The sequence below is a fragment of the Pungitius pungitius genome, chromosome 12 (genome assembly GCF_949316345.1).
Source record: "Pungitius pungitius chromosome 12, fPunPun2.1, whole genome shotgun sequence".
NCBI lineage: Eukaryota > Metazoa > Chordata > Actinopteri > Perciformes > Gasterosteidae > Pungitius > Pungitius pungitius.
The window spans coordinates 9892057-9919806 of record NC_084911.1 but is presented as its reverse complement, the minus strand read 5'-3'; the positions used below and the strand labels follow the sequence as shown (position 1 = coordinate 9919806).

At 41.5% G+C, this 27750-nt stretch overlaps 4 protein-coding genes and 1 non-coding gene across 6 annotated transcripts; all 5 read right to left on the bottom strand.

The window, feature by feature from the left end:
- Positions 1–5197: 5197 nt before the first annotated feature.
- pvalb8 (parvalbumin 8) lies at positions 5198–7666 on the bottom strand. The gene is made up of 5 exons (XM_037477357.2): positions 7332–7666; positions 6894–6961; positions 6223–6355; positions 5828–5937; positions 5198–5480 (listed from the first exon to the last, which is right to left on the bottom strand). Exons 2-5 carry the CDS (start codon positions 6952–6954, stop codon positions 5455–5457), a joined length of 330 nt encoding a protein of 109 aa, XP_037333254.2. The 5' UTR covers positions 6955–6961; positions 7332–7666; the 3' UTR covers positions 5198–5454.
- Positions 7667–8795: 1129 nt separating this feature from the next.
- On the bottom strand, positions 8796–8867 carry trnaq-cug (transfer RNA glutamine (anticodon CUG)). Its single transcript has one exon. It is a non-coding gene; the product is annotated as a tRNA-Gln (tRNA).
- A 1171-nt stretch (positions 8868–10038) lies between these two features.
- On the bottom strand, positions 10039–11685 carry LOC119220979 (parvalbumin beta-like). The gene is made up of 5 exons (XM_037477355.2): positions 11594–11685; positions 10967–11036; positions 10746–10878; positions 10452–10561; positions 10039–10342 (listed from the first exon to the last, which is right to left on the bottom strand). Exons 2-5 carry the CDS (start codon positions 11028–11030, stop codon positions 10317–10319), a joined length of 333 nt encoding a protein of 110 aa, XP_037333252.1. The 5' UTR covers positions 11031–11036; positions 11594–11685; the 3' UTR covers positions 10039–10316.
- A 1384-nt stretch (positions 11686–13069) lies between these two features.
- On the bottom strand, positions 13070–15568 carry LOC119220980 (parvalbumin beta-like). Its single transcript, XM_037477356.2, has 5 exons — positions 15513–15568; positions 14564–14632; positions 14219–14351; positions 13781–13890; positions 13070–13340 (listed from the first exon to the last, which is right to left on the bottom strand). Exons 2-5 carry the CDS (start codon positions 14622–14624, stop codon positions 13315–13317), a joined length of 330 nt encoding a protein of 109 aa, XP_037333253.1. The 5' UTR covers positions 14625–14632; positions 15513–15568; the 3' UTR covers positions 13070–13314.
- A 1746-nt stretch (positions 15569–17314) lies between these two features.
- LOC119220982 (parvalbumin beta-like) lies at positions 17315–27592 on the bottom strand. Of its 2 annotated transcripts, none has more exons than XM_037477359.2 (5): positions 27411–27592; positions 26965–27054; positions 17989–18121; positions 17717–17826; positions 17315–17551 (listed from the first exon to the last, which is right to left on the bottom strand). In XM_037477359.2, the coding sequence occupies exons 2-5, from the start codon at positions 27023–27025 to the stop codon at positions 17529–17531; spliced, it is 327 nt and encodes a 108-aa protein (XP_037333256.1). In that variant the 5' UTR covers positions 27026–27054; positions 27411–27592; the 3' UTR covers positions 17315–17528. The 2 variants fall into 2 exon arrangements, with proteins under 2 accessions (XP_037333256.1, XP_037333255.1); XM_037477358.2 differs by having other exon boundaries at positions 26965–27051; positions 27411–27591.
- Between the last annotated feature and the right edge of the window lie 158 nt (positions 27593–27750).

The following is a 27750-nucleotide window of genomic DNA, read 5'->3' as shown; positions in this document are numbered from 1 at the left end:
TGAATTGATTGCGGTTTGAGCGGATGTATGACCTTAAAAAGCACCCCACTAAGGCGGATTGATTCAATGATATTATGTAATATTCTGTTAGGTGCAGTTTTAGCATGTGTTTGCTAAACCGTTAAATGAGCAGGAATTTCTTTGACCATTTTTATAAAAGAATATCAGGGACACAGTCTTGTAGTTTTCCATGCCACCCATGAAACCCTTCAATATTTACGCTTTAAATAGTTCAGTCCATAAACTTAATGATATGATATTAAACGTATATGTTATTACTAAAATATAAAATAAAAAAGTTCTCCTTTTTAATTATTCCACAAATAATCAATACCTCGTTGATACATTTTATGTTAGAAAGATACGTGCATGAATGCAACTTTTGTTAAAAGATTTTGTTTGAGTTTGCACGTGCACAACTCAGTGTGTGTGTGTATAACTATGAGAATTGTCTAGTTAACGGTCTTATAGTCACCCTTTGCACCTAAGAGATAATAAGGAGGGATATAAATTAATTTTTTCAGATCAACATTACTGCAGTTACTACCATGGCTGTTAATATGGAGTACAGTTTTCTGCTTTTTGACTCGTGAAGTCTGTCTGATATCTGAATTTGTTTTTCTTTGTCTCCCCTAACATTAACAGCACTGTATTCTCTTGGATTCAAACAGGCTTTCTTTAGATCTGACTCCTTCAGTCCTACAGCAGTGAAACGCTCAACACGGATCCAACTCAATTAGCTCATTGTCGTGTTATACAATCACACGAGATGGAATCAAATCATATCGGATCTGATGGCCAGAGTTAGACCTGAGACAGAAACTGAGACTACGGAGGGAGCTGAAACCTGACAGTTCACAGTAATTCTCTAAATCATGTAGGGACAACGCACGTGGAGTCTGTGCTGTCAGGCTGTGGAAAGCACGGGTATAGGTGACAAAGGCCTTGTAGTGCTGTCAGCTACAGTCTCACTGTGGTACTGCCTTAGATAAACAGTGTGTGAACCCATGCAATGAATTCTTCACATAGAGCTTCTACGGTGCCTTGGATAAACTTATCTGCATAGAATAACTGTTTCCACGCTCATATTTGTTTTAGCTTAGATTATTTTAGCCCGAAGACCTATCAACATCTCTAAAATTCATCACATTAAATCTGGTTTGTTTAATTTGAAAAATCAATATATTATGGTGTTTTAGGGGCTATGTGCCAAACTATTTGTTGGCTGGGATTTATAACTTCTCTGCTGACTGCCTGGCAACAGCTTAGTGTCAAGAAATACTCCCAAACCAAATGAAATGCTTTAAACTAGGCTTAAACATTGTATGTGTTACACAAGTTCAGTGTAGTTATTAAATATTATTAACTTGAATAATAATATCAGTTAAGATGAGGTTTAGTGCATTAAGTTCTGGAGGAATGAACCATCTTGTCACTGGACATGTGGAGTATTCTGTCCATCCGTGTGCTGGGAAAGGACGATGTTGATACTTGAGGCTAGTTGTTATCGGTTATTTGAACAGCTTCATGGCGATTAAAGGTGTGTACTCATTGTTTATGTAACTTGTATAAGCATACTATTAAAAGATGAACAACCAAAAAGTGAGCTTCTGAGCGTAACGCCCGTTTATGAAGTGTGCATCTTTCCAGGCCCCCGAGACACAAACCTCCCCTCCTACCATGTAGGTTTGCCTCCACTTAGGTCAAAGCCAGTCGGTTCGGCAGTTTCGCCATCTCACCTCCACGAGCCTCCTCTTTTTGGAGAAGTCAGCAAAGTGCCCGTCTACTTCTCCACGACAGCCATTACTCAGTCCGAGCGTGAGTCAGCACATGTGATGGCTGTTCGGGGGTTTAGGCAGGGTGTGGCTTTGAGTGGCACACCTGTGTCTCGTACGAATAAAACATGAATAGGGGGAAATACAACCAGTACGCTCAAGGCGGGGTGGAAATTTTTTTCAATCTCCTTCCACAAAGGTCCTGATGTATCAGGGGTCGCCATCGATATGTGCATAGCCTATCATTCATTAATGAAGGGAAGCTGCACGCAGACATCATAGGCAGAGGCTTAGGACTAATGCTTGTTGGCGAACAGAGGCAGTGCTGTCATCCCCTGCATTATGGATGGAGTTCTTGCACAGAGCTCACAAAGCCCATTCAGTCATCCTAAAGCTCCAGTTAAATCTTTCACGACGTTCCTCCCCGTTCAGACTATCGGGTGGCGACGTCTCTGAGACCTTCCAGGCTCCAAAAAGACCGTGGAATCGGTCAAAATATGATCAGTGTTGGTTGTATGTCGCGGGACGCAGCACGCGAGGGAGGGTTCAACTTCCTTTTTTACCTCGTTTGCTTCAGCGCTTTGTGTTGGTTATCGGTTGAAGATGGGGCGCACATTAAAGTTTCACACAGACTTAATCAGTAAGGTGAGCCTGCCACTCTTTTCTTGTTATGAGTTTTGGTGACAATGACTAAAGTACATCAATTATTGAAGAGACAAGCAGGCATGTGTCCATCCTCCCTGGCCCACACCGATCCAACACCCTCATTGATCAAATAGACAGTGCAGAATGCATACCGGTTATATTGCAAGGATTATACTCCATGTCCAAAATATATTCTAATGGGATGATTCTGAACCCCAGAAAATGTACTTGGACCTACTGCATGAAATTACACTTTTGTAGGAATGATTATTTTCCCATCGACTCCACTTTTAAAGTGTGTTGCACCTGTATTGTGGTTTTAGCCTTCGATAGATGATGGAGCTACGTTACTGTGGCTGAATATCAAAGCCTCTTCAGTGTCCAGCCTGCACTCCAATATGAGCATGAAGTTGTTTTGTCATCTTGCTCATATCGTCAGCCCTCCAGGGCTGCTGGTCATCATTGGCCTGTCAAAGCTGCTTTCCTAGAAAGAAACGCGGCTAAACAGACAGCGCTCGTCTCTCTCTCTCTCTCTCTCTCTCTCTCTCTCTCTCTCTGTCTCCCTCCCTCCCGTTCTTGAGTCCAGGTAATCTGCTTGTCACATAATCTCATGCTGCCGTCCCACAGCAGCACATCCAGCAGTCAGTGTCGGCCTGTTGGCTCACGTTTCCTTCCTGTTGACCGCTCGCTTCTATTGACCTGCAGGGGTCACTGCTCCATTGTGTGTCCCGTGGCTTGTGTTACCCACTGGCTTTCCCAACCTTGTCCCATTTTCAACCGGGTGCCCCCATCTTCCCTCCGCCCCCCTCTCTCTCTGCCCACTCCCCCCTGTTATTTCTCACTTCCACCCCATGTCTGCAGAGATGACGCTCAGAAACTGATAGCCGCAGATATGGATTAAACTAATGCGGCTTCTGTCAATGAACAGGGTTTTTTAAATCGACAGACAACATTTTGTCTCTAAAAGTCTTTAGGTTATGATTTCAAAACCTTGTTAAGATCTATTGAATACTTATATCTTATGTATTTTACGGTGTACGCTAAATGGTCTCTAAACATAATCAAAGCATTAATAAACCAGCAAACAACTATTAGCTTTGTAAACATTTACTGACGCAATGTTGACCTGCCGAGATAAGGACTTATCCCTCCATGTGAGTGTGTTGTCATCCAAGCTTTTCCTTACTTTGGTCACATAATCGCCCAACCATGCATGCTTTTAGTGCCTGCTAGTGCAAGCAGGCAATTGCAGCTTATTATGCCGACCCGCTGTTTTGATGTTGTTTGCGCCGCTGGCGCCGTTAGTTGCGAGCTGCCGACCAGCCGTCAACATGTTGTTGACAGTGTGGATTCCTTCATTCTGAAATTTGTGTTGATCACTTTTCTACACTTTGGTCACACGGCTGCACTTTCTAAACACGAGATGATAGATCTATTTTATATGAATTACAAAATTGTACATGTTAAATTGCAAATGACTAGAAATGGCCTCATTACATTCATACCACGTCATAGTGACAGTGAAATGTATAATACAGGCAGTATGGGCCCTGACTAAGTACACTATCATTATTATAGCACACCATCTGAATCAAGCAGCAGGTGCGAGTACACATCCTGCACTGGGAATACGACCTCACCTTAATATCAGGGTATAACTCACGGTTCTGAGTAGCAGGTGTCCGCTGTAATAGTCAGGTTCTCCCTGTAATATAGAGGTAATGAAAATGACACAAAGCTGGAACCACTGCAGCAACTCCATATTTTGGCTCCTCTGGTAGGTGGGTAAATAGTGAAGTAGTTATTAATCTTAATCCCATGATTCCTGTAAGTGCAGAGCATAAAAAAGCTGTGAGCTACTCGAAGGACGCGCAGCTGTTCGATGGTCAGTTTTGAGTCTGAGAGTTTGTCTGAATCCGTCTTAAATTCTCTTTAATTTATCCGTATAACAGATGATAGCTTTCCTGAGCTGTCGTGGCAAACCTGACAAAAGGAGTACATGTTAGGTGAACATCCACATCTACAACTTTCCTCAGAGTTTGTGTCTTCTTTCAGGTATCATACAGACTTGTGCATATATTTACATTAAGACTGATGTGGGTTGATGATCATTTATGGTAATATGTTTGCTTCCACGGAGTCTGCATCTGATCTCATATTTGATTTTTGCGGATCCGTTGGGATGTCTGTGTCTGTGTGTGTGTGTGTATGTGTGTGGAAGGGTGGGGGGGGGGCTGTTGTTCTTGCCTGAGTCACACAAAAGTTCAGCTGGGTTTACTTACACAGCTGAGGTCAGGTGTCACTTGATCCAGCCGCGGTCACACTCAAGTGGTCATCAAGGTCACCTCCTCTGCCTTTTTCCTGTGCTAGTTCTATGAATCTATAAACTCTCTTACACACACATACACACACACACACACACACACATGCGCACACATGCACACACTTCTACTGTATATGCACACCTCGATCAGAAACTCTGGGTTGTCACTTCGTATAGACATCAGACTTGGTGACATTCATTCTCATGTACTGCTGTGTTGGTTAGTGGAGATTCAAAATGTTGTGGCTGTGTCTGCTTGTGTGTTTGTTTTGTGGTATGTATGGATGGATGGATGGGTTGCCACTTAAAGGTTAATTAAACACTTGATTCAACACTGGCTTGACTGCCATTGGGTGCACATTTCTTGCCATGCCACCGTGTGTCAAACCACGTCTGAGACGACATACAGAAACACACACAGATGTTGAAAGGAAAAATGGCCACACAATTTGAATTTTATTCTTTTATTTTCTCAGTAATTTGGATAAATGCAACAGTTATTTGGGAAATACAGCTTTATGATGTTTAAAACATATGAAAAACAAATCCTGAAACAATCATGTGAATCTGGATGAGTCTTGAAAAAAAGAGATCCAACAGGTTTCGTCCAACCAGGTGGAAATGATTGAATGAAACTAAGAGAGCCCTTGAAGTGGAGGAGGGGCGGGTTGAGGGTTGTCAGATCGACTTGGACCGATGAGGTCCAGTTGTTTAGGACAACACCATGGCCTGGAACTCTGTGGGGGAAAGAGAAACAAAATTGACTATTTACCTCATCTCTGACACTTGTGTATTTCATGTGTATTAACACGACAGATACGGCCTGTTATGTAAGTGCCACTGGGCTCTGAAGTTTCCTTAACACCCCATGTCTAACAAATAAAATCTATAATCACAAATGGTCAATTGAAAAGGTGTGATAACGACTGGCGCTCTGATCAAACAACTGAAATTCATAACTGTGAGCAACATTTCTGGAAAAAAATAAGTTCATTCAAATGTGTACAAGCGTTTTTTTTGGTCGTTACACACGCACACATCCATGTCTGGCGTCACCCATCAAACAGGCGAAGGGGCCACTCACCATCCACTCCAATCTGGCCGTCGCCATCGTCATCGACGGCACACAGGAATTCCTTCGTCTCCTTGTCCGTCAGGACTCGGGCCCCAGGGGTAAACCTCTGGAGGAAAAACCTGGAGGGAGACACGAGTTAGTGGGAACAGGTGGACGCGCGGCGTCAGCCACGGAGCCACGGAGCCTAAGAGATAACGGCGAGAAGCCGGCCGTCCACTCTTGGTCTCTCTGGCCGGCGTCGGCCCCGTGGAGTTGTTTGAGCTGACGATGGAGCGGGCACACCCTTTCGCCTGCAGCAACATCACAAAAAGGTGACGTCTAATCTCTACTCCCGTTGCGGGATCATTTACATCCTGGGCACGAAATGTAAATGGCCGGCGTTAATGAACTGGCTGCTCACTCACTTGAGCTCTTCCTCCTCAATAAAACCGCTGGCATCATTGTCCAGGATCCCAAAAACCTTCTTCACGTCCTGAGGGCTCTTCTTGGTGAGGCCACACAACTGGAAAAACTTCTTGGGGCAGAAGGAGTCCGGAGCTGGAGGGGGGATGCGGAAAGAGTCTGGATTTTCAACATTTACTCGTTGGTTCAATAAACTATGATTAAGGCAAAGCCCCCATCACATGAGAAAAACCTCACGAGAAGAATCTCCGTTTAATTAGAGGCAACAAGACAATGACTGATGTGGTATTATTTAGCGTGACGTGAGATGCATATTATGGAGAAAAAGAAAATTGGTCCCTACTCTGTAATTTTATTTTAAAGGTTTAAATGGCACATTCGTACTAATCTCGGTCCTCCAGGTTTGATACAGGACCATATGAAGTTCATCCTTAGCTCGTGGCTTTGGTCCCAATGGATGCCACGAGCTGCATCTCAGGTTATACTGTACATAACTTTTCATGACACTATTTTTCATTCTTTGCTGGCTGTCAGTTGTCTGTCAAATATAACAAATATCAAAAAGGATTCTATTGACGTGGCAAACTGCTGCAGAGAGACTGTAGAACTAAACAACAGAAGAAAAAAGGGATCGAACAAAGAAAGCAATAATGATATTGGTGGAAGACGATACCTTGGCAGTCCTTGATAGCACTGTCGATGGCATCGGCCGAAAGGATAGATGACAGCGACATTTTATTCCTGTAGGATGAACAACCATGTTTAATTATTAACACTCAAAGCCGAGTACGGGAGACATCCCTCTAACTTGACCGTGATGGAGAGTAAAACGTGAACCCGCATTCTGAGAAGTCAGTGGCCACGAAAGTCACCGTGTACAGTAATCTGTCTTCCCCGTGAGATAAAGCCCCGTCCGAGGATTTTAAATAGTTCAAATAACTTTAGTGTATCTTAGCACGCCGTTGTTTCATCTGCCATCTAAACAGCAGCCTCTGAAGCGCTCCGAATACACAGCGGCCGGAAAATCCCCATCTGCAAAGTCTTTCGAAGCAAATGAAAGTCAACCGCTTCCCACCCAAAGCGTCATCTGTGAATCCACACAGCAACTTACCGCGTTTGGGAGGTTCTCGGCCGTTTGGTGATGCAGCAGAGGGGTCAGCAATGTGGTGAATGCTGGACGTCAAGGCCGATTTATATAGGTCTCACTGCCGTGACAAAAGGGATTGCTTGAGTTACCTGTCTATGGATCAAATTCTGACTGCCCGCCCCTGATCCAATTTCCAAGCTAAGTAATTAACCTTTACTATTTATAACACCCCCGGGCAGAGAGGCCGGACCGTGGACATCTGTAGCACCCTTGGAAATAGCAAATTAAGATAAAAAAGCCCCTTTCCACTCCCCGTCCACCACTCCCTCCTCTTATCCCAGCGCCCCTCCTCCTCTCACCTCTAGAATTATACAGTACGGTAAATGCAGGGAGGCTGTAATGCAACTGCAATATCTCTTGCCCTTTCTCCCTCTCTTGCTGTTTCTGCCCCCCCCCCCTCCTCCCCCACTTCCCCTTTACCCCACCCTTACTCTTTCATGCAGATATCCTTTTTCAGGGAGCAGTCCCCAAACGTGCACATCCGAGCCACATCCCACTGCATCCATGCCCCTCTCATTACATTGGAGGTGAGTTATGAGAAATAAAACGTCTGCTGACGTCGACATTTTCCGTGGTGTATTCGTCTGCAGAGATGACCCTGTGTCTCATGTTAATGTTGGGTCATCTTGAGATTATTGAGTCACCCGAGAGGTCCGCCCAGACACACAGTGGCATGCACACTTGACATTCTGCTGTTTTCACCTTTCCGCATCTGCATGCACATTAAAAAATATTAAAATTCATAAACATTTAAAAAAAAGAATGCCTAGTTTCTCAGACGCAGATTCACGACTGATGGAGTTCAGATTATTTTGCAAACGACACTAAAATAACACAAAATGCACGGAACGGTTCATCGCTGAATGTCAGGGACGCCGGGGTTTCACAACCTTCTCAACCTCTAAAAACAGACGTGGGGACAACCTCGCCAGATTGCTTTGTCAACTGTGCTGATTAAGGGACTCGAGGTCACCCTCTGCTGTCAATGTCCCATCCCTCCTCGACAGTGTTGATGATGCATAATGTCCCAGGTCTCCACCTGCACAATTGGAATATAGGCATAGCAGTCTGAGTCACTCACGGCTAAGCACTGGCTTCATTTCTACCGGAGTTCAAACACTTTTTCTCACTTTGTTTCTTTCACTGTCCGCCTAATTTGTCCAGTTGAAAAAGGACCATTTCAGGTTGACTCTTCCGAGGGCATTCATGGCCCCCGGCAGGCAAATGCAGGGGTCATTGACCACATGGGGGCGTGTTCACTGCAGTAGCACACAGAAAAAAAGGTTATTCATTGTCTATGACTTATGAGTTGTGTGCACTTGCAGAAAAGGCAGAATGCAGCTGCTGTGACTGATGAAGGAGAACTTCCAGTTAGAAGAGATTACAAGTAAACTGTAACGCTAAAGCCCCACAAACAAACAATAAGTCAGGTCCCACCGAGATTTGAACTCGGATCGCTGGATTCAGAGTCCAGAGTGCTAACCATTACACCATGGAACCAGTGAGTGCGGGCAGTGACTCTTACTGGTACTTTGGGTAAGGGGCTGTTGTCAGCTACTAATATGGTGAGACACTTAACATTATTAAAAGGTCTGAAGACAGAAAACGAGATCGGAAATCAGTAGAAAAACTGTTTTGTGAATTCGAGTGAAGTTTTCTTATGATAAACTATGCCGTTTATGACGAGCACTGCGCACGGCGTGTCCACGCGTGCATCGGCAGCATTTTGTGGTCTTTCATTATTGAATAACAGCTTGTGTCTTTCATTGTCCACTCTTTGATTTAGTGTTCTCTACGAAACAGTCGATACAACATTGTGTTTCTCACATTTAAACATTTTCGATGCATAGTTCTTAGAATATAACCCCAAATAATTTCATTATTCAAAATGTTGTTAACTCAACTATCAATACTTTAGACAATAACTGTCCACCATGTCTTCATTGGGATTATTATTTTTTGCTCCTAAATGGTGGAACGAGCTCTCCGATGATGACATCAGGACCGCAGAGAAAAACTAAAGACACGCCTCTTCAGATTTTACCTTGACTAAAAACACTAACAAATAGTAGCACATAAATTGCTCTTATAATATCTTTTATCTATTGCTTATTTATTCAAATTGCACATTGTTATTTCCTGTTCTTTTGAGTTTTTTAGCCGTATGATTTACAGAAACGTACATCTTGGCCCCTGTGCATTGGTCCCATCTTCTGATGCACGTGTCTCCATCTACTGGCTGCAGGGTGGAGCTGCATGACTGTACACACTAATATTACATTACATTACATTACATGTCATTTAGCTGACGCTTTTATCCAAAGCGACGTACAATAAGTGCATTTCCACATAGAGATACAAACTCAGAAGAACAAGTAACAAGAAAGTAAATTTTTAATATCCACTGTGTGTGGGGAGCAGATATCACGAAGTAATCTGTTACGTCACCAGAATGAAAGTTAATTCAAAAAGCGACATCAAATTGCTCGTTGTTTACTTTATCACCTATTAAAGGTACTGGTTAATTTACATGCCCTATGTGTAATACAAAGCAAATTGAGAGAGAGAGAGAGAGAGAGAGAGAGAGAGAGAGAAAGCGGTGGAGAATGTATTTTCTCTGTTGATTTTATATAGTTCATGAATTGAAAAGACTCAAATCACACACAGGGAATGAAAGCCCAATAAGACCGCAGCAAAATAATATTTATTATTATTTTTGTACCATTTTTTAACCTGGAAAGTGCATCATAGATTTTACAGTAAGCAAAATTCATATTTAAGACATGAACACAGCCGAGCGACATTCACAATCATCATTTTCGGACAATGTGTTGCATAAGAGGAAACATCTCTTTTGCAAATGTATAAAAAATGAGTTATATTCCGATGAAAACGGGAGGAGGTTGACGTGGGCTTTGTTGTTGCATCACTTGTTGGTCAGTTGCCACTTTATTTTTTAACCATGGCGATGAACTCTGCAGAGACAGAAAACAAACACAACACAAAGTTTAGCGTCCGTTGTCCATGAACAGCAAGACGAATCCAAAGAACATTTAAACACTTTGCGTATAAAAGACTCCGTACCGTCAGCGCCAATCATGCCGTCGCCATCGAGGTCGCCGGCCTTCAGGAAGTCCTTGGTCTCGGCGTCGGTCAGTGCGCGTGCGCCTGCCTTGAAGGTCTGCAGGAACAGCCTGCAGACACAGAGTCAGTCGGTGGTTAGTTCAAGGCCCTCAGCTTCCCATCGGCCTGAGACATACTTCATAAATTTGAAAGCAATAGATATGAATAGAAAGTGTATGTGGCTTGAAGACAGTTTGGCCCTCTGATTTGTGGAGAGTCTTTTTTAGAACAGAGGAATGGGTGAGTGTCCTTTACTTCAGCTCCTCCTCCTCAATGAAGCCACTCTTGTCCTGGTCAACGATGAAGAAGGCCTTCTTGACCTCTTCGGCAGACTTGCTGGCCAGACCGCATGCTTGGAAGAACGTCTTGTGGTTGAATTTGCCGGCGTCTGAAATGAACACCGGTTGTTACTTAAGCACGTCGACCCTACAAACAAGAGGGCCATGCGATTGGAACTCTGCAACTTGAAATGTCACCTTTGCAACCTTCCAGGGCTTTAGCGACATCGGCATCCTTCAGTCCTACACTAGCGAAAGCCATTTTGATCTGCAGAAAACATATACAGGTGATTATTATTATTCTTCAGTAGGACGCATTGTGACTAATCAACACATAATTGTTGACCTTGTGGATTCTGATTAACTATATTCAGTTTTAGAGCAATAAATCAATGGCAATAAACCTAACAAACAGAGCAGCACTATTTGCACAAACGTTACAGATAATTAAAACATTCTGTCAATGCTTCCGAATGGAATGAGAAAGGATTGAAATGTGTATATTTGAAATTTCAAAAGTCGAATTAGCCAGTCCACTTGTCTCTGTGAGTGGTATTGTGTTGCATTTCCAATTCCCGCTTCAAGAGGCTGCGATCGACATGTGTTCCCTAGTGCGACTCTTTAGATGCTGCGAGGTCTGACCAGTAATCCAAGGCTTCGTGCTGAAGCTGAAGCTCCCCGCAAGAAAAGCACAGCAAAACTCCTTCTTTGGATGCTGCAGCATTGAGTCCACTTTGTAAAAAAGTTTTCTGAAGCGGTGCTGGATGCCGGCGCTCTGTCTGCGTGGATCCCCGGGGTCTCTTTCCCATTTCCATTTAAACTCACCTCTTTGGTGTCTCCGCTTTGTAGACTACAGATGAAACAGACGGGACTCGAGTCGACTGCAGTGATCTTCCCGGTGCTCCCTGTGACCTTTTTATAGTTTCACTCCATCGAAATCCGAGGCATAAGATAACTGACACCGGCGAGAAGGGGGTGCCGAGGATTTGTCCTGCGGCGGGTCTATTTTGAGTTTCACAAATGAAGACGCTTAAAAGGTGCGTTTGAAGAAGTCTTCAATGTCCCCCCCCCTCAACGCTAAGAATAGACGTGTGCACTGCTGAGGAGGACAAATTCAATGTGTTGCTGGCAACAAACAACAGCAGGTTATTCCAGAGGATAAGGAGCTTGCATTCAAGCTGCCACTAGTTGGTGGTTATCGCTCTCTTTGTGGGCCATTCTTGAATGAAAGCATGTACAATTGTATTAATGTCTTCACTGGAGCAAAGAGCCTTTTTTTCCCCCACTCATAGTTTAGATTTAGGTCTTAAATTGTAATATATTGTATCTACTGTATGTTTGCATCTTCTGTCATTGAAATAAATAATAGTTGCCTATTCACAGCCACAATGTGCCATATTGTATTTTCATGAACCACATTAGTGTCATAATTAAGAGAGTTGGCAATGTCACAATCAGTCCCAGTTTGGCTGGAAATGAAACAACGCGAGTATGTATCGTTGTTGTGAAGATGGACAGAATGACTTTTTCTCTTTCCTTTGTAAACTCATGCAGCCTACGTTTGTGTTTGTCAAAGAGCTCCATACCTCCTAAACTACTAAACTAGAATGCTTATGGAGGTTGCTTTTTTTAAAACCTCCAAACTAAGTAAAAGACAGAAGGATATTCTGAATGGTGCATCTTGACATTTACATCCCCACTCGTCATGCTGGGGGTATCTTTCACCTATAGGTGGCAGTCCTGTCCTTTGGGGTGAGGGTGAGACGGCATCAGGCTGCTGTTCCTCAGCTTTGTTTTAACCGCTTGTTGATGGCAACAAGCTCAGAGCGTCATCTGATCTGGTACAGTGGTTACATATTGCTGATTACTGAGCACTTTTAGCTTCCCCCAATGAATTGTAATTTATTTTAAACTCAACTGATTTGTTTTCTATTTCTATTCAAGAAAGTGAATTGAACAAGAAACCCCTCAGTTCTTTGAAGATGTGCATCAATGCACCGGATTCCAAACTTCCTGCTGACGCAACAGTGGCTGTTAATAGCCCTCCTGATGCCACAGCACATCGTCTGAATGACTACTCAGCAGTGGGTGGAGTAAAAAGACCATGAAAGACACCACCTAATTACGGTATGTGTGACAGCTATCCATTGCAAACCTCCCTGGATCGAGGGAGCATCTGAGCACAGTGGGCAATTCCTCATGTGTTTGCCAAGTTGAGTACGACCATCCGACCAGCCGTCAAAACAAGCTCTGCCCGAAGCACAGCGCAAAAACAAAAGACCCAAAAGCAGAGGATTTTAGACCAAAAGAGTATTTATTCCTGGTTTTTCACTCTTCCTCAAAAGTGTAGATGGTGTTGTACAGTCTCAGAACATTTAGCACATCTGAGTAACATTCACAGTAAAACATGTGTTCCATGTTGAGAAATAATCCGCAGGCAACTCATAAATAAGGTATAAAAAAATATTCTTTCAGCTGGTGGATACAGAATCTTGCAAGGGGTTTGCAGTTCCATGAAAAGAAGTGGATCTTGGTCAGTGAAGATTTTATGACTTAACCATGGCAGCGAACTCTGTGAAAGTAGAATGAAACTGGCATAAGTAGTGAACATAATGTCATTGTGCTGGTCTATACGAGGTTAACCTGAGCTCTCTTTTTCTTTTAGCTGACACTTTTATCCAAAGCGACTTACATAGCATTTTAACCCATGTTTTACATTTTGCCTGGGGAGCCATTAGGGGTTAGGTGTCTTGCTCAAGGACACTTCATCATGGCACATGGAGCAGCCGGGATTCAAACCGCCAACCCTTGCAGCTCCCAGTGCATCACCCACTTTGATTCTATGCCTAGATGTGTGTGAATGTATGTTGAATAATATGCTGTCATGCAGGTGGCTTCAGAGAGTCCATTGCCACTGAGTATCAGAATGAACCTTGCGTGTCTCTGCCGTGTTCTGCTTAGTTTAAAGATATTTAAAAACAGTGTGCCCAGAAAAAGGAAAAGAAATCGTACCGTCGACTCCGATCTTGCCATCACCATCATCGTCACCGGCGGCGAGGAAAGCCTTGGTCTCCTTGTCTGTGAGGGCTCTGGCACTGGCAGAGAAGCTCTGCAGGAAGAGCCTGAGGAGTGGACAAAAAAACAGCCAGCGTTAAAGTGATCCGCTGAGACTATATTGATTGATTGGAAATCGCTGGGGAACAAACGTCATTTAAAGGGTTTTTTAAAAACCTCCAGGCTTCATCAAAGGTAGCCTTTGTATTTGCTTCATTTGATATGAGTAGTTTGAGCCAAAGATTAGAGCCAAGCTTAAAAAAAAAAGTAAAAGTAATGCTGCTCCTTGAATTTGTCTAAAAATCCCAAACACGGTGCCACAATATTGGATCTGGTGCATCATTTGTAGCCACAGGGGTATCGCTTGCTTAAGTATGAGTTGCTTTTGGGTCTTACTTCAGCTCCTCCTCCTCAATGAAGCCACTCTTGTCCTGGTCGACGATGAAGAAGGCCTTCTTGACCTCTTCGGCGGTCTTGCCGGCCAGGCCGCATGCCTTGAAGAACTTCTTGTGGTCAAAGGAGTCAGCAGCTGGAACACACATTCAAACAGCATTAGCACCTTGTCAAGCTTCACATATGGACTTCAGTGTTGATCTAACAGGAGATCCGTTGCTGGCAGTTCAGATAGCAGAGAGTCCAGCACACTTGCAGTGAGATTTTATAATTTACAAATAATGGCAATGAAGGTGAAGTTGTAACTGTTTAATGTATTTTGTAAAACAGACAGATAATGAAGCTCACCTGCGCAGCCGTCCAGAGCGGCTTTGATGTCAGCCTCATTCAGGGTACCAGCGAAGGCCATTTTTTATTCTGCGGAAAGAAAGAAGACTCAGAGTTAGTATGAAATTATCGCAAATGCCATCCCAGTAGTAGTGTGATTGCATTACAAATAGGCTTCTTTAAAGCGAGAATTTATATTTTGTGGGTTTTGCTATTATGCAGCAACTTCAGAGCAATAGTGAGAGGATTAGTGTTTTGCTGTAGTTTTTTTTTTAAATCATTAGAGCCTGAAATCCTACATCAACTTCCAGATAAGGCTATTCCTACATTTTGCTCCACCGCAGATACAAAAGATAAAACCAGTGACACTGCTTTGGAAAGAATCTAGAGACATAAAAGGTTCCAGGTGCCTCTTGTTTGTTTAGCCCGCTAATGATTCGCTTTAATAGCTTCCCCAGAGCATCGCCGCTTCCTTTTCAAAGGACCATAGTGCTGCAGTCTTGGTCTCCGGGATGTCAGCTCGGGTCTGACTCAGTTTTCCCCCGACGCTGCTAAGACACTAAATAGATGATGCTGCCACTGAGAGGCCCCCATCACAGCAACACGAACCAGTGCCACGGATGAGCGTTGCAGTTGGGCGAGAAGCAGCGATGTCAAGCGCCTCGATAGCTGCCGGCTTTCGTCCGGTAAAAAAAGGACACGAGGTAAATTAAACGCAGTTATCAATCCAAAGAAGTTGATCCTTCGCAACCAAATGGCCACATTTCGAGCTCCCTTTTTTTCGCACTGACTGAGTCGTCCTGTGGTCCGTGCTGGTATTTTTTTGTTTTTTGTTTTCTATGTTGGTTCCATTTTCTCTCTAAAGTTATAGTCCAGGACGTTTCTCCTCGTCTCAGTCCCTTTCCTCCCAGCCTGACAGAACGAAGTCGGCGCGGCCCCCGGCCCCCCGGGGCGCTCACATCCCACTCACCTTTGGGTTGCGTTGAGGCGAGTGAAAACCAAGGAGGACTCAAGAGTGAATGTCTCTCACAGCTACCCATCGCTCTTATATATCCTCGAGCAACACCATTTACAGCGATTCGAGTCTCAGTGTCAGGTACCAAGATGCATGGGTTTCGAAAAAAATGTGTCAAGTAGTCCTGAACTATTTTTAGGTGAACAAATGAGGATGCTACCATGTGTGCAGAGGCCTATAGCTAGACGTGTGGAAATCTGAGCAGTCCCGCTTGCTGACTTCACAGGACATCATGCCTGCGTATGATTTAAAGCGGTCCACATGCTGATGCTGATGCTGTAAATTTCATCTGAGATTATAAATGAAATGAATGTTGGAGAGTGGATATGTATGCCAAGGGCTCATATTCCTGAGAAGAAGAAAAAAACATGGAGCCAATTGGCTCATGAATGAGTTCCAAGGAGTGCCAAGTATAACAGCTGCTCACTTTCTTAATGAACAGAGGAAATGTTCTATTAAAAAAAAATACTATGACAACTCGTAGGTTGTAAATATATTTGGAAGGACTGCTTGTACTGCCCCCAAAATGGCTATTGGGGTTCATCTCCTTATATGATAAAGATGTACCTCTGCTGAAGCCTCTGATCTCAGATGTTATGCATACTTTGTATCTGCTGTCGTGTAACATGTACTAGCTATAGCTACCTAAAATACATGCTACCATATATTTCCATACGATGCATGTGAACTCTGCAGGGGGTGGAGTTTCAAATGAGTGGCCAAGCAGGTTTTTGGGGCCCATACCTCCGTATCCCTGTCGTGCACCAATCATTTTAGAATAATATTTAAAAGGCTGTGCGTATGGAAGCGTAAACATGTGAACTAGTTATGAGTTTGTTGGGCATCTCTTTTAATTCTGACTCACTTACATATCACAAAACCCAGATGAATAACTTAATTAATACAGAAATAAACACCCCTTTTCTGATGGACATAATCTCTTTATTTAAAGAATAAGCTAAACTGGGCTTGTGTATTATAGCTTTTACCTGTGTTGTTTTTCCTCAATGGCTCATCTTAGTCTCAATTATGGATCGATACAATATAGTAGGTTGCCATAATTAACATGAATATTTCTACCTGCAGGAATTCGAAATTCGTCCAGCAGAAGGCAGTAATAATCACAATAATGTAGCAAACTATTTTGAGCCCATGTGTCCTAGGTCACGTTATTGGTTATCAGATTATCTGCAGCAGTAATCCGAACAGGCCACAAACACCGAGGATACAACGTCTCTTAAACCTAACGATGTTCTGTTGGAGTGAGAGGGACAGCGAGCCAATATAAACATTTTTAGAACCCTGAAAATCAAAGCAGCTAAGTGGAATTTAACATCATTTATTGTATTATCCGCATCTGGCTTCAGTGGAAAGGGCCTAAGGGGGGTTTCCTTACTATCATAAAATGATTCTATTGTTGATGACATCCTCCCCTCGGAGGAGTGTGAGTCAGATAAATAGATGAATCAACAGGCACCGAACGTCATCCAGTTTGACTCCTGCTCATAAACTACAGAATAGTAGAATTAATATTGAATTAGTCATTTTCTTTTTCCAGCATCATTCGGCGAGAAAGCCTCATGTTTCTCATTAATTAAACGTTCTGGTCATCGCTTACTTTTCTTACCCTTAAGTGATGCGGGGACCATAAGAGGATACAATAATCTAAACCCTTGAATATTATTATATATTATTATATGAATGAACTTTATCCAGTTCAGTTCAGTTCAGTTCAGTTTGGAAAAAAAAATCTGATATCACATCTTCAAAACATTTATTAGCTCATTCCAGGTACTGGATTGATTAAACACACACACTATAACATCCAGCTTCCACCAAGCATATTTAATGTATCTCCTCCACGGGGAGAGCGGCAGACAGGTAGGTGGTATCCAAGGTTTCTGGTCTGGAAAATCAGGATTTCCAATACGGGACCCGTTAACTTAAAAAAGGGGAAAACGACCATCTTCTTTATTTCAAGATGTCACAGAACTCTGTCAGGGAGAAAAATACATTAAGTCTGATATTCCTATTAAGTACAAGTGATTTTAAAAAGAATATTATGGTTAAGCACAGTATCTAGAGAAAGACATTATTTGGTAACGGCTCCTTTGTCTCCGCTGCCGTCAGCTTTTTTACGGTGCTTTACATGCACCCACCTTCCATCCCAATCTTGCCATCTCCATCCTTATCTCCGGCAGCCATCAGAGCCTTGGTCTCAGCCGCAGACAGCTCTCTCGCCCCGGGAGAGAAATTCTGAAGGAACAGCCTGGTCAGTGCGCAGAAAATATGAAAGAAAAGTTCAGGCCTACATCATTATTGACTATTTCCGATGCCTTTTTCCTATCCTACAGGCCTTTCATTCATACACCTTTGCCTGTGGGCCATCACTATCACAGTGGCCACACTTGCAGACACACGCTGTCCTTACTTGAGCTCCTCCTCTTCAATGTATCCACTCTTGTCTTGGTCCAGGACCATGAACACTTTACTTCTATCCGCCTCGGATGAGCTGGTTAGTCCCACTTGGGCAAAGAACGACTTGAAGTCGAAAGTGCCCGGAGCTGCGGTGGTAGAGGATAGAAATGACGGACGGACAGATGTGGGAGTGAGAGGTCAATCGCAGAAGAACAGGAAAGCAAGAATGGTGAGCAACTGAATAGATATGTCACATGAACTCATTCGCTCAAATGACTTTCATTCTTCCACCGATGACATTTACCAACTAGAAAATGCATTTCCTGCTGAAAATGCGTTGGAATGCAAAAAGCTGAAGTTAATTTCAAAAAGTTGCTTAAAGTACAGAAATGAAACAAGCTGAAATTATTCTAAATATTGCTGAAAGAATAGAAAAAGCTGAAATACATTTTAAAATGGCTGAAAATACAGAAATGAGTAAAGCTGAAATGAACTTGAAACAATTGCAAAAAAACTGAAATGGGAGAAGCTTCTATGAATTTGAAATCACAGAAATAATAAAAGCTGGAATTTCAAAAAGTTGCTTAAAATGCAACAAGCTGAAATTATTTTAAACATTGCTGAAAGAATAGAAAAAGCTGAAATACATGAATGAGAAAAGCTGAAATGAACTTGAAAGAATATCAAAAAAACAGAAATGGGGGAAGCTTCTATGAATTTGACAAAATACAGAACTAATAAAAGCTTAAATTACTTCTAAACATTGCTGAATCTTTTTCATTCAAACTTAATGAACTTGTACACCGCTTTGCTAGTCTTCTGACAACTCAAAGAGCTTTAATACTAGATGACATCTCTCACTCATTAATACACTGATGACACAACCTACCATACACAGTGGCACCTGCCCATGTGCACAGAATAAACAAGACAGGAGAAGATCCTGGCAACAAGTCAAAATAAAATATAAAAACATTTTGCATGGTTGGTGAGTGCCTCAAAAGTTTGCAAATAGTGTAGAAATTACTGAAAGCTTCGTGGCGGTCCCATCAGAAACGCCCCTGGATACTTCCGGATAAGTTAACCGTCATGTCTTGATGATGTCATAAAGATGCGCGGTTTTGTGAAATAAACATGGACGCATACAGCGCCAATGACTAATACAAGTACTACGTGTTTCACTTGGACAATTAAATGTTAGTGGACACACACAAATACTACAGCCCCCATCTCGATTACAATTGTTCACTCCTCAGTGCGCAGTTTCGCCCACCAGCGAACCCCCTCCTCCCCCCTAACCCCGGCTGGTCCACCGTAACTTTTGACGTGCTTATTAACTGACGGACCTTCTTGCGGTCCGATGAAGGTTATTAATAGTATATTAAGTTGACGCTCTGTTGTGTAAAATAAAGACCAAACGATCTCCTGTCATTCGCGTAAGAAAACAAACTCACGTATCTGCAGCTCAATCCCCGAAGGAACAACGTCACGCCACTCCCCGTAACTTTTGACGTGCTTATTAACCTACGGACCTTCTTGCGGTCCGCGAAAAGGTTATTAATAGTATCACTCGCGTAAGAAAATAAACTCACGTGCCTGCAGCTTAATGACAACACCGAATGAACAACGTCACACCCACGGTTTAAGTCTCCAGCGGGGAGTAGCCTTGTTAGCAGTATAGCTAGCTAGCAATCTAGTACTTATGGCTCTCACATGTCTCAAATATCTTACGGTCCAGCCTCCACATTACTTACGGTCTGCTCATCCCGGGTCTCCGTCCCAACTCACGACACGCACGTCCATACGTACCGTTATCTAACCACGGTTAAACCTGCACGTCCATACGTACCGTTATCTAACCACGGTTAAACCTGCACGTCCCTGAGCTACGTCTTTATGGCCATAGATCAACAGCTGGTCGCTAATTAGCTCACGGCGAAGAGAGTGAAGAGATTTAGACAAAATCCACACCTCAAACAAATGCTTCCTGGAGCAAAACTATATGGGGTAGCCAAAAAATAATGACATTTTGAGAGACCCAAGACCCTATCAAACGCATGAGTGTAGTTTTTATGTCTCTGTGTGTTTTAAAACTGCTCAAACAGCCGTTTACAAAAAGTGTACCGGCTGTGTTTTTTTTTTTAAATGTCGGCAGATTTGTATGGAAGCTTATGGGGCTCGGGGCAGACTTTGTCTCACAATCGGGCTCCTCACGCAAAAAGTAAATGACTCTGAGATTTCAAACTTATACGAGTCCAACCAGCACAAGCACGGCTAATGTTTTCTTTTTAAATGAAGGCTGAAAAGTGAATATTGTGGCCGTAAAGATAAAAGTGCTTCTTTTTTTTTTACTGAATCCTGACAAGGCGCTCACTCTAAATCGCGGGACCATCCGGAAAACTCCACTCTAAATTCGAAAGAAACCCCAAAACTACTGAAACATAATTAGTGGTTATGAAAAAAGTATAATAGATATCAACAAGCTGTTTTTTTAATAAAATTGTTAAGACTTGTGTCAACATTTTAAAGTTTAAATGGTGTCTCTAGCTGAAAGATTGGAAAAGCTGAAAAAGTTGAAAGTTGAAGAAGTTTTGAAAGGATTTGAAAATTTAATCCATTAGGAAACCATGTTAAAAAGGTTGAAGATATTAATTTATATTAATTCAATTATAAGAGCTAAAAAGCTGAAAAGTCATAGCACCCCTCCCCTGAATGAGCTGAACATTTTAATATTTGAATGGTCTTAATAGCTGAAAGTGTGAAGGAGTTGAAAGGTGCGGCGGAAGAAATAGTAGAATAAGGCGGAACTAGAAAATGCATTTCCTGCTGAAAATGCGTTGGAATGCAAGCTGAAAATAATTTCTAAAAGTTGCTTAAAGTACAGAAATGAAACCAGCTGAAATTATTCTAAACATTGCTGAAAGAATAGAAAAAGCTGAAATACACTTAAAAATGGCTGAAAATACAGAAATGAGAAAAGCTGAAATGAACTTGAAACAATTGCAAAAAAACTGAAATGGGAGAAGCTTCTATGAATTTGAAATCACAGAAATAATAAAAGCTGAAATTAATTTCAAAAAGTTGCTTAAAATGCAAAAAGCTGAAATTATTCAAAACATTGCTGAAAGAATAGAAAAAGGTGAAATACATTTAAAAATGGCTGAAAATACAGAAATGAGAAAAGCTGAAATGAACTTGAAACAATTGCAAAAAAACTGAAATGGGAGAAGCTTCTATGAATTTGAAATCACAGACATAAAAGCTGAAATTAATTTTAAAAAGTTGCTTAAACTGCAACAAGCTGAAATTATTCAAAACATTGCTGAAAGAATAGAAAAAGCTGAAGTACATTTGAAAAGCTGAAATGAACTTGAAAGAATTGGAAAAAACAGAAATGGCAAAATACAGAACGAAAAAAGCTTAAATTACTTATAAACATTGCTGAATCTTTTTCATTCAAACTAAATGAACTTGGTAAATGGACGTGTACAACGCTTTGCTAGTCTTCTGACTACTCAAAGCGCTTTAATACTAGATGACATCTCTCACCCATTAATACATTGATGTCACAACCTACCATACACAGTGGCACCTGCCCATTTGCACAGAATAAACAAGACAGGAGAAGATCCTGGCAACAAGTCAAAATAAAATATAAAAATCTTTTTGCAAATAGTGTAGAAATTACTGAAAGCTTCGTGGCGGTGCCATCAAAAACGCTCCTGGATACTTCCGGATAAGTTAACCGTCATGTCTTGATGATGTCATAAAGATGCGCGGTTTTGTGAAATAAACATGGACGCATACAGCGCCAATGACTAATACAAGTACTACGTGTTTCACTTGGACAATTAAATGTTAGTGGACACACACAAATACTACAGCCCCCATCTCGATTACAATTGTTCACTCCTCAGTGCGCAGTTTCGCCCACCAGCGGACCCCCTCCTCCCCCCTAACCCCGGCTGGTCCACCGTAACTTTTGACGTGCTTATTAACTGACGGACCTTCTTGCGGTCCGATGAAGGTTATTAATAGTATATTAAGTTGACGCTTTGTTGCGTAAAATAAAGACCAAACGATCTCCTGTCATTCGCGTAAGAAAACAAACTCACGTATCTGCAGTTCAATCACCGAAGGAACAACGTCACGCCACTCCCCGTAACTTTTGACGTGCTTATTAACCTACGGACCTTCTTGCGGTCCGCGAAAAGGTTATTAATAGTATCACTCGCGTAAAAAAATAAACTCACGTGCCTGCAGCTTAATGACAACACCGAAGGAACAACGTCACAACCACGGTTTAAGTCTCCAGCGGGGAGTAGCCTCGTTAGCAGTTTAGCTAGCTAGCAATCTAGTACTTATGGCTCTCACATGTCTCAAATATCTTACGGTCCAGCCTCCACATTACTTACGGTCTGCTCATCCCGGGTCTCCGTCCCAACTCACGACACGCACGTCCACACGTACCGTTATCTAACCACGGTTAAACCTGCACGTCCCTGAGCTACGTCTTTATGGCCATCGATCAACAGCTGATCGCTAATTAGCTCACGGCGAAGAGAGTGAAGAGATTTAGACAAAATCCACACCTCAAACAAATGCTTCCTGGAGCAAAACTATTTGGAGTAGCCAAAAAATAATGACATTTTGAGAGACACAAGACTCTACCGAACGTTTGAGTGTAGTTTGTATGTCTCTATGTGTTTTAAAACTGCTCAAACAGCCGTTTACAAAAAGTGTACCGGCTGTGTTTTTTTTTTTTTAAATGTTGGCAGATTTGTATGGAAGCGTATGGGGCTCGGGGCAGACTTTGTCTCACAATCAGGCTCCTCACGCAAAAAGTAAATAACTCTGACATTCCAAACTTATACGAGTCCAACCAGCACAAGCACGGCTAATGTTTTCTTTTTAAATGAAGGCTGAAAAGTGAATATTGTGGCCGTAAAGATAAAAGTGCCTCTTTTTTTTTTACTGAATCCTCACACGGCGCTCACTCTAAATCGCGGGACAATCCGGAAAACTCCACTCTAAATTCGAAAGAAACCCCAAAACTAATGAAACATAATTAGTGTTTATGAAAAAACTATAATAGATATCAACAAGCTGTTTTTTTTATAAAATTGTTAAGACTTGTGTCAACATTTTAAAGTTTAAATGGTGTCTCTAGCTGAAAGATTGGAAAAGCTGAAAAAGTTGAAAGTTGAAGAAGTTTTGAAAGGATTTGAAAATTTAATCCATTAGGAAACCATGTTAAAAAGGTTGAAGATATTAATTTATATTAATTCAATTATAAGAGCTAAAAAGCTGAAAAGTCATAGCACCCCTCCCCTGAATGAGCTGAACATTTTAATATTTGAATGGTCTTAATAGCTGAAAGTGTGAAGGAGTTGAAAGGTGCGGCGGAAGAAATAGTAGAATAAGGCGGAACTAGAAAATGCATTTCCTGCTGAAAATGCGTTGGAATGCAAAAAGCTGAAGTTAATTTCAAAAAGTTGCTTAAAGTACAGAAATGAAACAAGCTGAAATTATTCTAAATATTGCTGAAAGAATAGAAAAAGCTGAAATACATTTTAAAATGGCTGAAAATACAGAAATGAGTAAAGCTGAAATGAACTTGAAACAATTGCAAAAAAACTGAAATGGGAGAAGCTTCTATGAATTTGAAATCACAGAAATAATAAAAGCTGGAATTAATTTCAAAAAGTTGCTTAAAATGCAACAAGCTGAAATTATTCTAAACATTGCTGAAAGAATAGAAAAAGCTGAAATACATAAATGAGAAAAGCTGAAATGAACTTGAAAGAATATCAAAAAAACAGAAATGGGAGAAGCTTCTATGAATTTGATATCACAGAAATAATAAAAGCTGAAATTATTCTAAACATTGCTGAAATAAAAAAGGCTGAAATACATTTAAAAATTGCTAAAAATACAGAAATGAGAAAAGCTGAAACGAACTTGAAAGAATTGGAAAAAACAGAAATGGGGGAAGCTTCTATGAATTTGACAAAATACAGAACTAATAAAAGCTTAAATTACTTCTAAACATTGCTGAATCTTTTTCATTCAAACTTAATGAACTTGTACACCGCTTTGCTAGTCTTCTGACAACTCAAAGCGCTTTAATACTAGATGACATCTCTCACCCATTAATACACTGATGACACAACCTACCATACACAGTGGCACCTGCCCATGTGCACAGAATAAACAAGACAGGAGAAGATCCTGGCAACAAGTCAAAATAAAATATAAAAACATTTTGCATGGTTGGTGAGTGCCTCAAAAGTTTGCAAATAGTGTAGAAATTACTGAAAGCTTCGTGGCGGTGCCATCAAAAACGCTCCTGGATACTTCCGGATAAGTTAACCGTCATGTCTTGATGATGTCATAAAGATGCGCGGTTTTGTGAAATAAACATGGACGCATACAGCGCCAATGACTAATACAAGTACTACGTGTTTCACTTGGACAATTAAATGTTAGTGGACACACACAAATACTACAGCCCCCATCTCGATTACAATTGTTCACTCCTCAGTGCGCAGTTTCGCCCACCAGCGGACCCCCTCCTCCCCCCTAACCCCGGCTGGTCCACCGTAACTTTTGACGTGCTTATTAACTGACGGACCTTCTTGCGGTCCGATGAAGGTTATTAATAGTATATTAAGTTGACGCTTTGTTGCGTAAAATAAAGACCAAACGATCTCCTGTCATTCGCGTAAGAAAACAAACTCACGTATCTGCAGTTCAATCACCGAAGGAACAACGTCACGCCACTCCCCGTAACTTTTGACGTGCTTATTAACCTACGGACCTTCTTGCGGTCCGCGAAAAGGTTATTAATAGTATCACTCGCGTAAAAAAATAAACTCACGTGCCTGCAGCTTAATGACAACACCGAAGGAACAACGTCACAACCACGGTTTAAGTCTCCAGCGGGGAGTAGCCTCGTTAGCAGTTTAGCTAGCTAGCAATCTAGTACTTATGGCTCTCACATGTCTCAAATATCTTACGGTCCAGCCTCCACATTACTTACGGTCTGCTCATCCCGGGTCTCCGTCCCAACTCACGACATGCACGTCCATACGTACCGTTATCTAACCACGGTTAAACCTGCACGTCCCTGAGCTACGTCTTTATGGCCATAGATCAACAGCTGATCGCTAATTAGCTCACGGCGAAGAGAGTGAAGAGATTTAGACAAAATCCACACCTCAAACAAATGCTTCCTGGAGCAAAACTATTTGGAGTAGCCAAAAAATAATGACATTTTGAGAGACACAAGACTCTACCGAACGTTTGAGTGTAGTTTGTATGTCTCTATGTGTTTTAAAACTGCTCAAACAGCCGTTTACAAAAAGTGTACCGGCTGTGTTTTTTTTTTTTTAAATGTTGGCAGATTTGTATGGAAGCGTATGGGGCTCGGGGCAGACTTTGTCTCACAATCAGGCTCCTCACGCAAAAAGTAAATAACTCTGACATTCCAAACTTATACGAGTCCAACCAGCACAAGCACGGCTAATGTTTTCTTTTTAAATGAAGGCTGAAAAGTGAATATTGTGGCCGTAAAGATAAAAGTGCCTCTTTTTTTTTTACTGAATCCTCACACGGCGCTCACTCTAAATCGCGGGACAATCCGGAAAACTCCACTCTAAATTCGAAAGAAACCCCAAAACTAATGAAACATAATTAGTGTTTATGAAAAAACTATAATAGATATCAACAAGCTGTTTTTTTTATAAAATTGTTAAGACTTGTGTCAACATTTTAAAGTTTAAATGGTGTCTCTAGCTGAAAGATTGGAAAAGCTGAAAAAGTTGAAAGTTGAAGAAGTTTTGAAAGGATTTGGAAATTTAATCCATTAGGAAACCATGTTAAAAAGGTTGAAGATATTAATTTATATTAATTCAATTATAAGAGCTAAAAAGCTGAAAAGTCATAGCACCCCTCCCCTGAATGAGCTGAACATTTTAATATTTGAATGGTCTTAATAGCTGAAAGTGTGAAGGAGTTGAAAGGTGCGGCGGAAGAAATAGTAGAATAAGGCGGAATAAAGATTAGAAGAACAATACTTGGAATGCTTGAAGCATTCCAACTAATAAAGATTAGAAGAACAATACTTGGAATGCTTGAAGCATTCCAACTAATAAAGATTAGAAGAACAATACTTGGAATGCTTGAAGCATTCCAACTAATAAACCGCCTCTAGCAATCCCTTGTCTTATGCCATCGCTGTGGCATTATTCCATTGAAACATTCTAAGCGCACTGAATTTTGCCCGTGGGCCAAATGGAAACCTAAATGCTAAAAGCCCTTTTTTATCAAGCTTTTCAGAGGAAATTCTTGCTGGATGAGTTGCCCTCGTGTACATCACAACTATTCTCTGAATAAGCCTTGTAGGCACAGAATAGTTGATAAGATTTTAAAATATTTGTTGCATTATAAAGGAAGCAAAAATATTATTTTATGTATCCCTAACCTGCCTGATATGCCCACTTTAATATTTTCTTTTTAGTTTTTTTGAATTTAGACAAAGCGTGCATGTTATTTTTGCCTGCATCATTGCTAATGGTGTTATCCTGAATAAAGGGCATGTATGTGCTGGCATTTGGTTTTAATCCGAGGGGTTGTGCTGTGTCTACCTCGTCATCCAAATGTGATTGCTATAGATGAATGATTAAGTCATGTGGAAAGTGAGGGCTTTATAGACTGTGTGATTTGGTCCTCTCTGTGTGAATGCTCAATGTAAAAACACTTTGGTATCTGGGTGGTGACTGCTCTCCTGCCACATGGCTGCCTGGATACCTGCAGTTTCCCTTTCCATGCTGTGAATAACACATACTGGCATCCCAAGTGGGACTGCATGAGTTTCACAGTGCTTGTCTTCCTTTCCAATATGTGCATGAATTAAATTGTAAAGTATGTGTTCTTGTGTTATTGTGCGTGTCCCCCTGCATGTGAGCGTGTGTGCTGTCTGACTCACCTTGACAAGCCTGTACCGCAGCCGTGATGTCCTCGTCGCTTAGTAGCCCTGCAAATGCCATGGTCCTCTGTAGCTGCCTGAGGGATGCTGCTAACACCATATATGGAGGAAATACAAAGTGATAAAGTGAGTAAATAAAACCATATAACAGTTTGTGTTGTTTTGACAGTAAAGTATAAACAGAGTAACAAAAGAATTCACTATTATATGACATGATTTAAATAATTCATGAATGGCTTGATGAACCAAGATTTTATTTTAAAAAAGGAAAAAGAAAGAAGAAGGAACAAATAAAAAGATTTGATCTTCGTTTAGTTTTTTTATTTCCCATTATTTTACAGCACCAAGATTGAGATGCCACAACGCACAAAATCACCCAGAAACGGCATGCTATCACCACACAAACATTTACAAACACATGCATTTACAAAAAGTGTGATACTCACCTTGCTTAGGATGAGATTTACACTCTCTCAGTCTATGATGTGCAGATCTCTGCTCCTCTTGCTTTGCTCGCTACCCTTTTGCAGCTTCGCGATCCGGTGTAAGAAGGAACCTGACGTATTTGTCCTCAAACCCAGAGAGATTTCCCCCACACCACAGAATGCCTCCTCCTCCTTCGTCAGTTAATCAGAGCAGATAATTTTCTCACTCAATTTTTTTTACAAACTTGAAGGCATCATAAGAAAAACACAGTCAAATCTAAATACACTTCATTCTGATAATCATGAATATGAATGTATTTCAACTAGTGGATCTTATGTCTATTTTCTGCTTAAAAGCGAA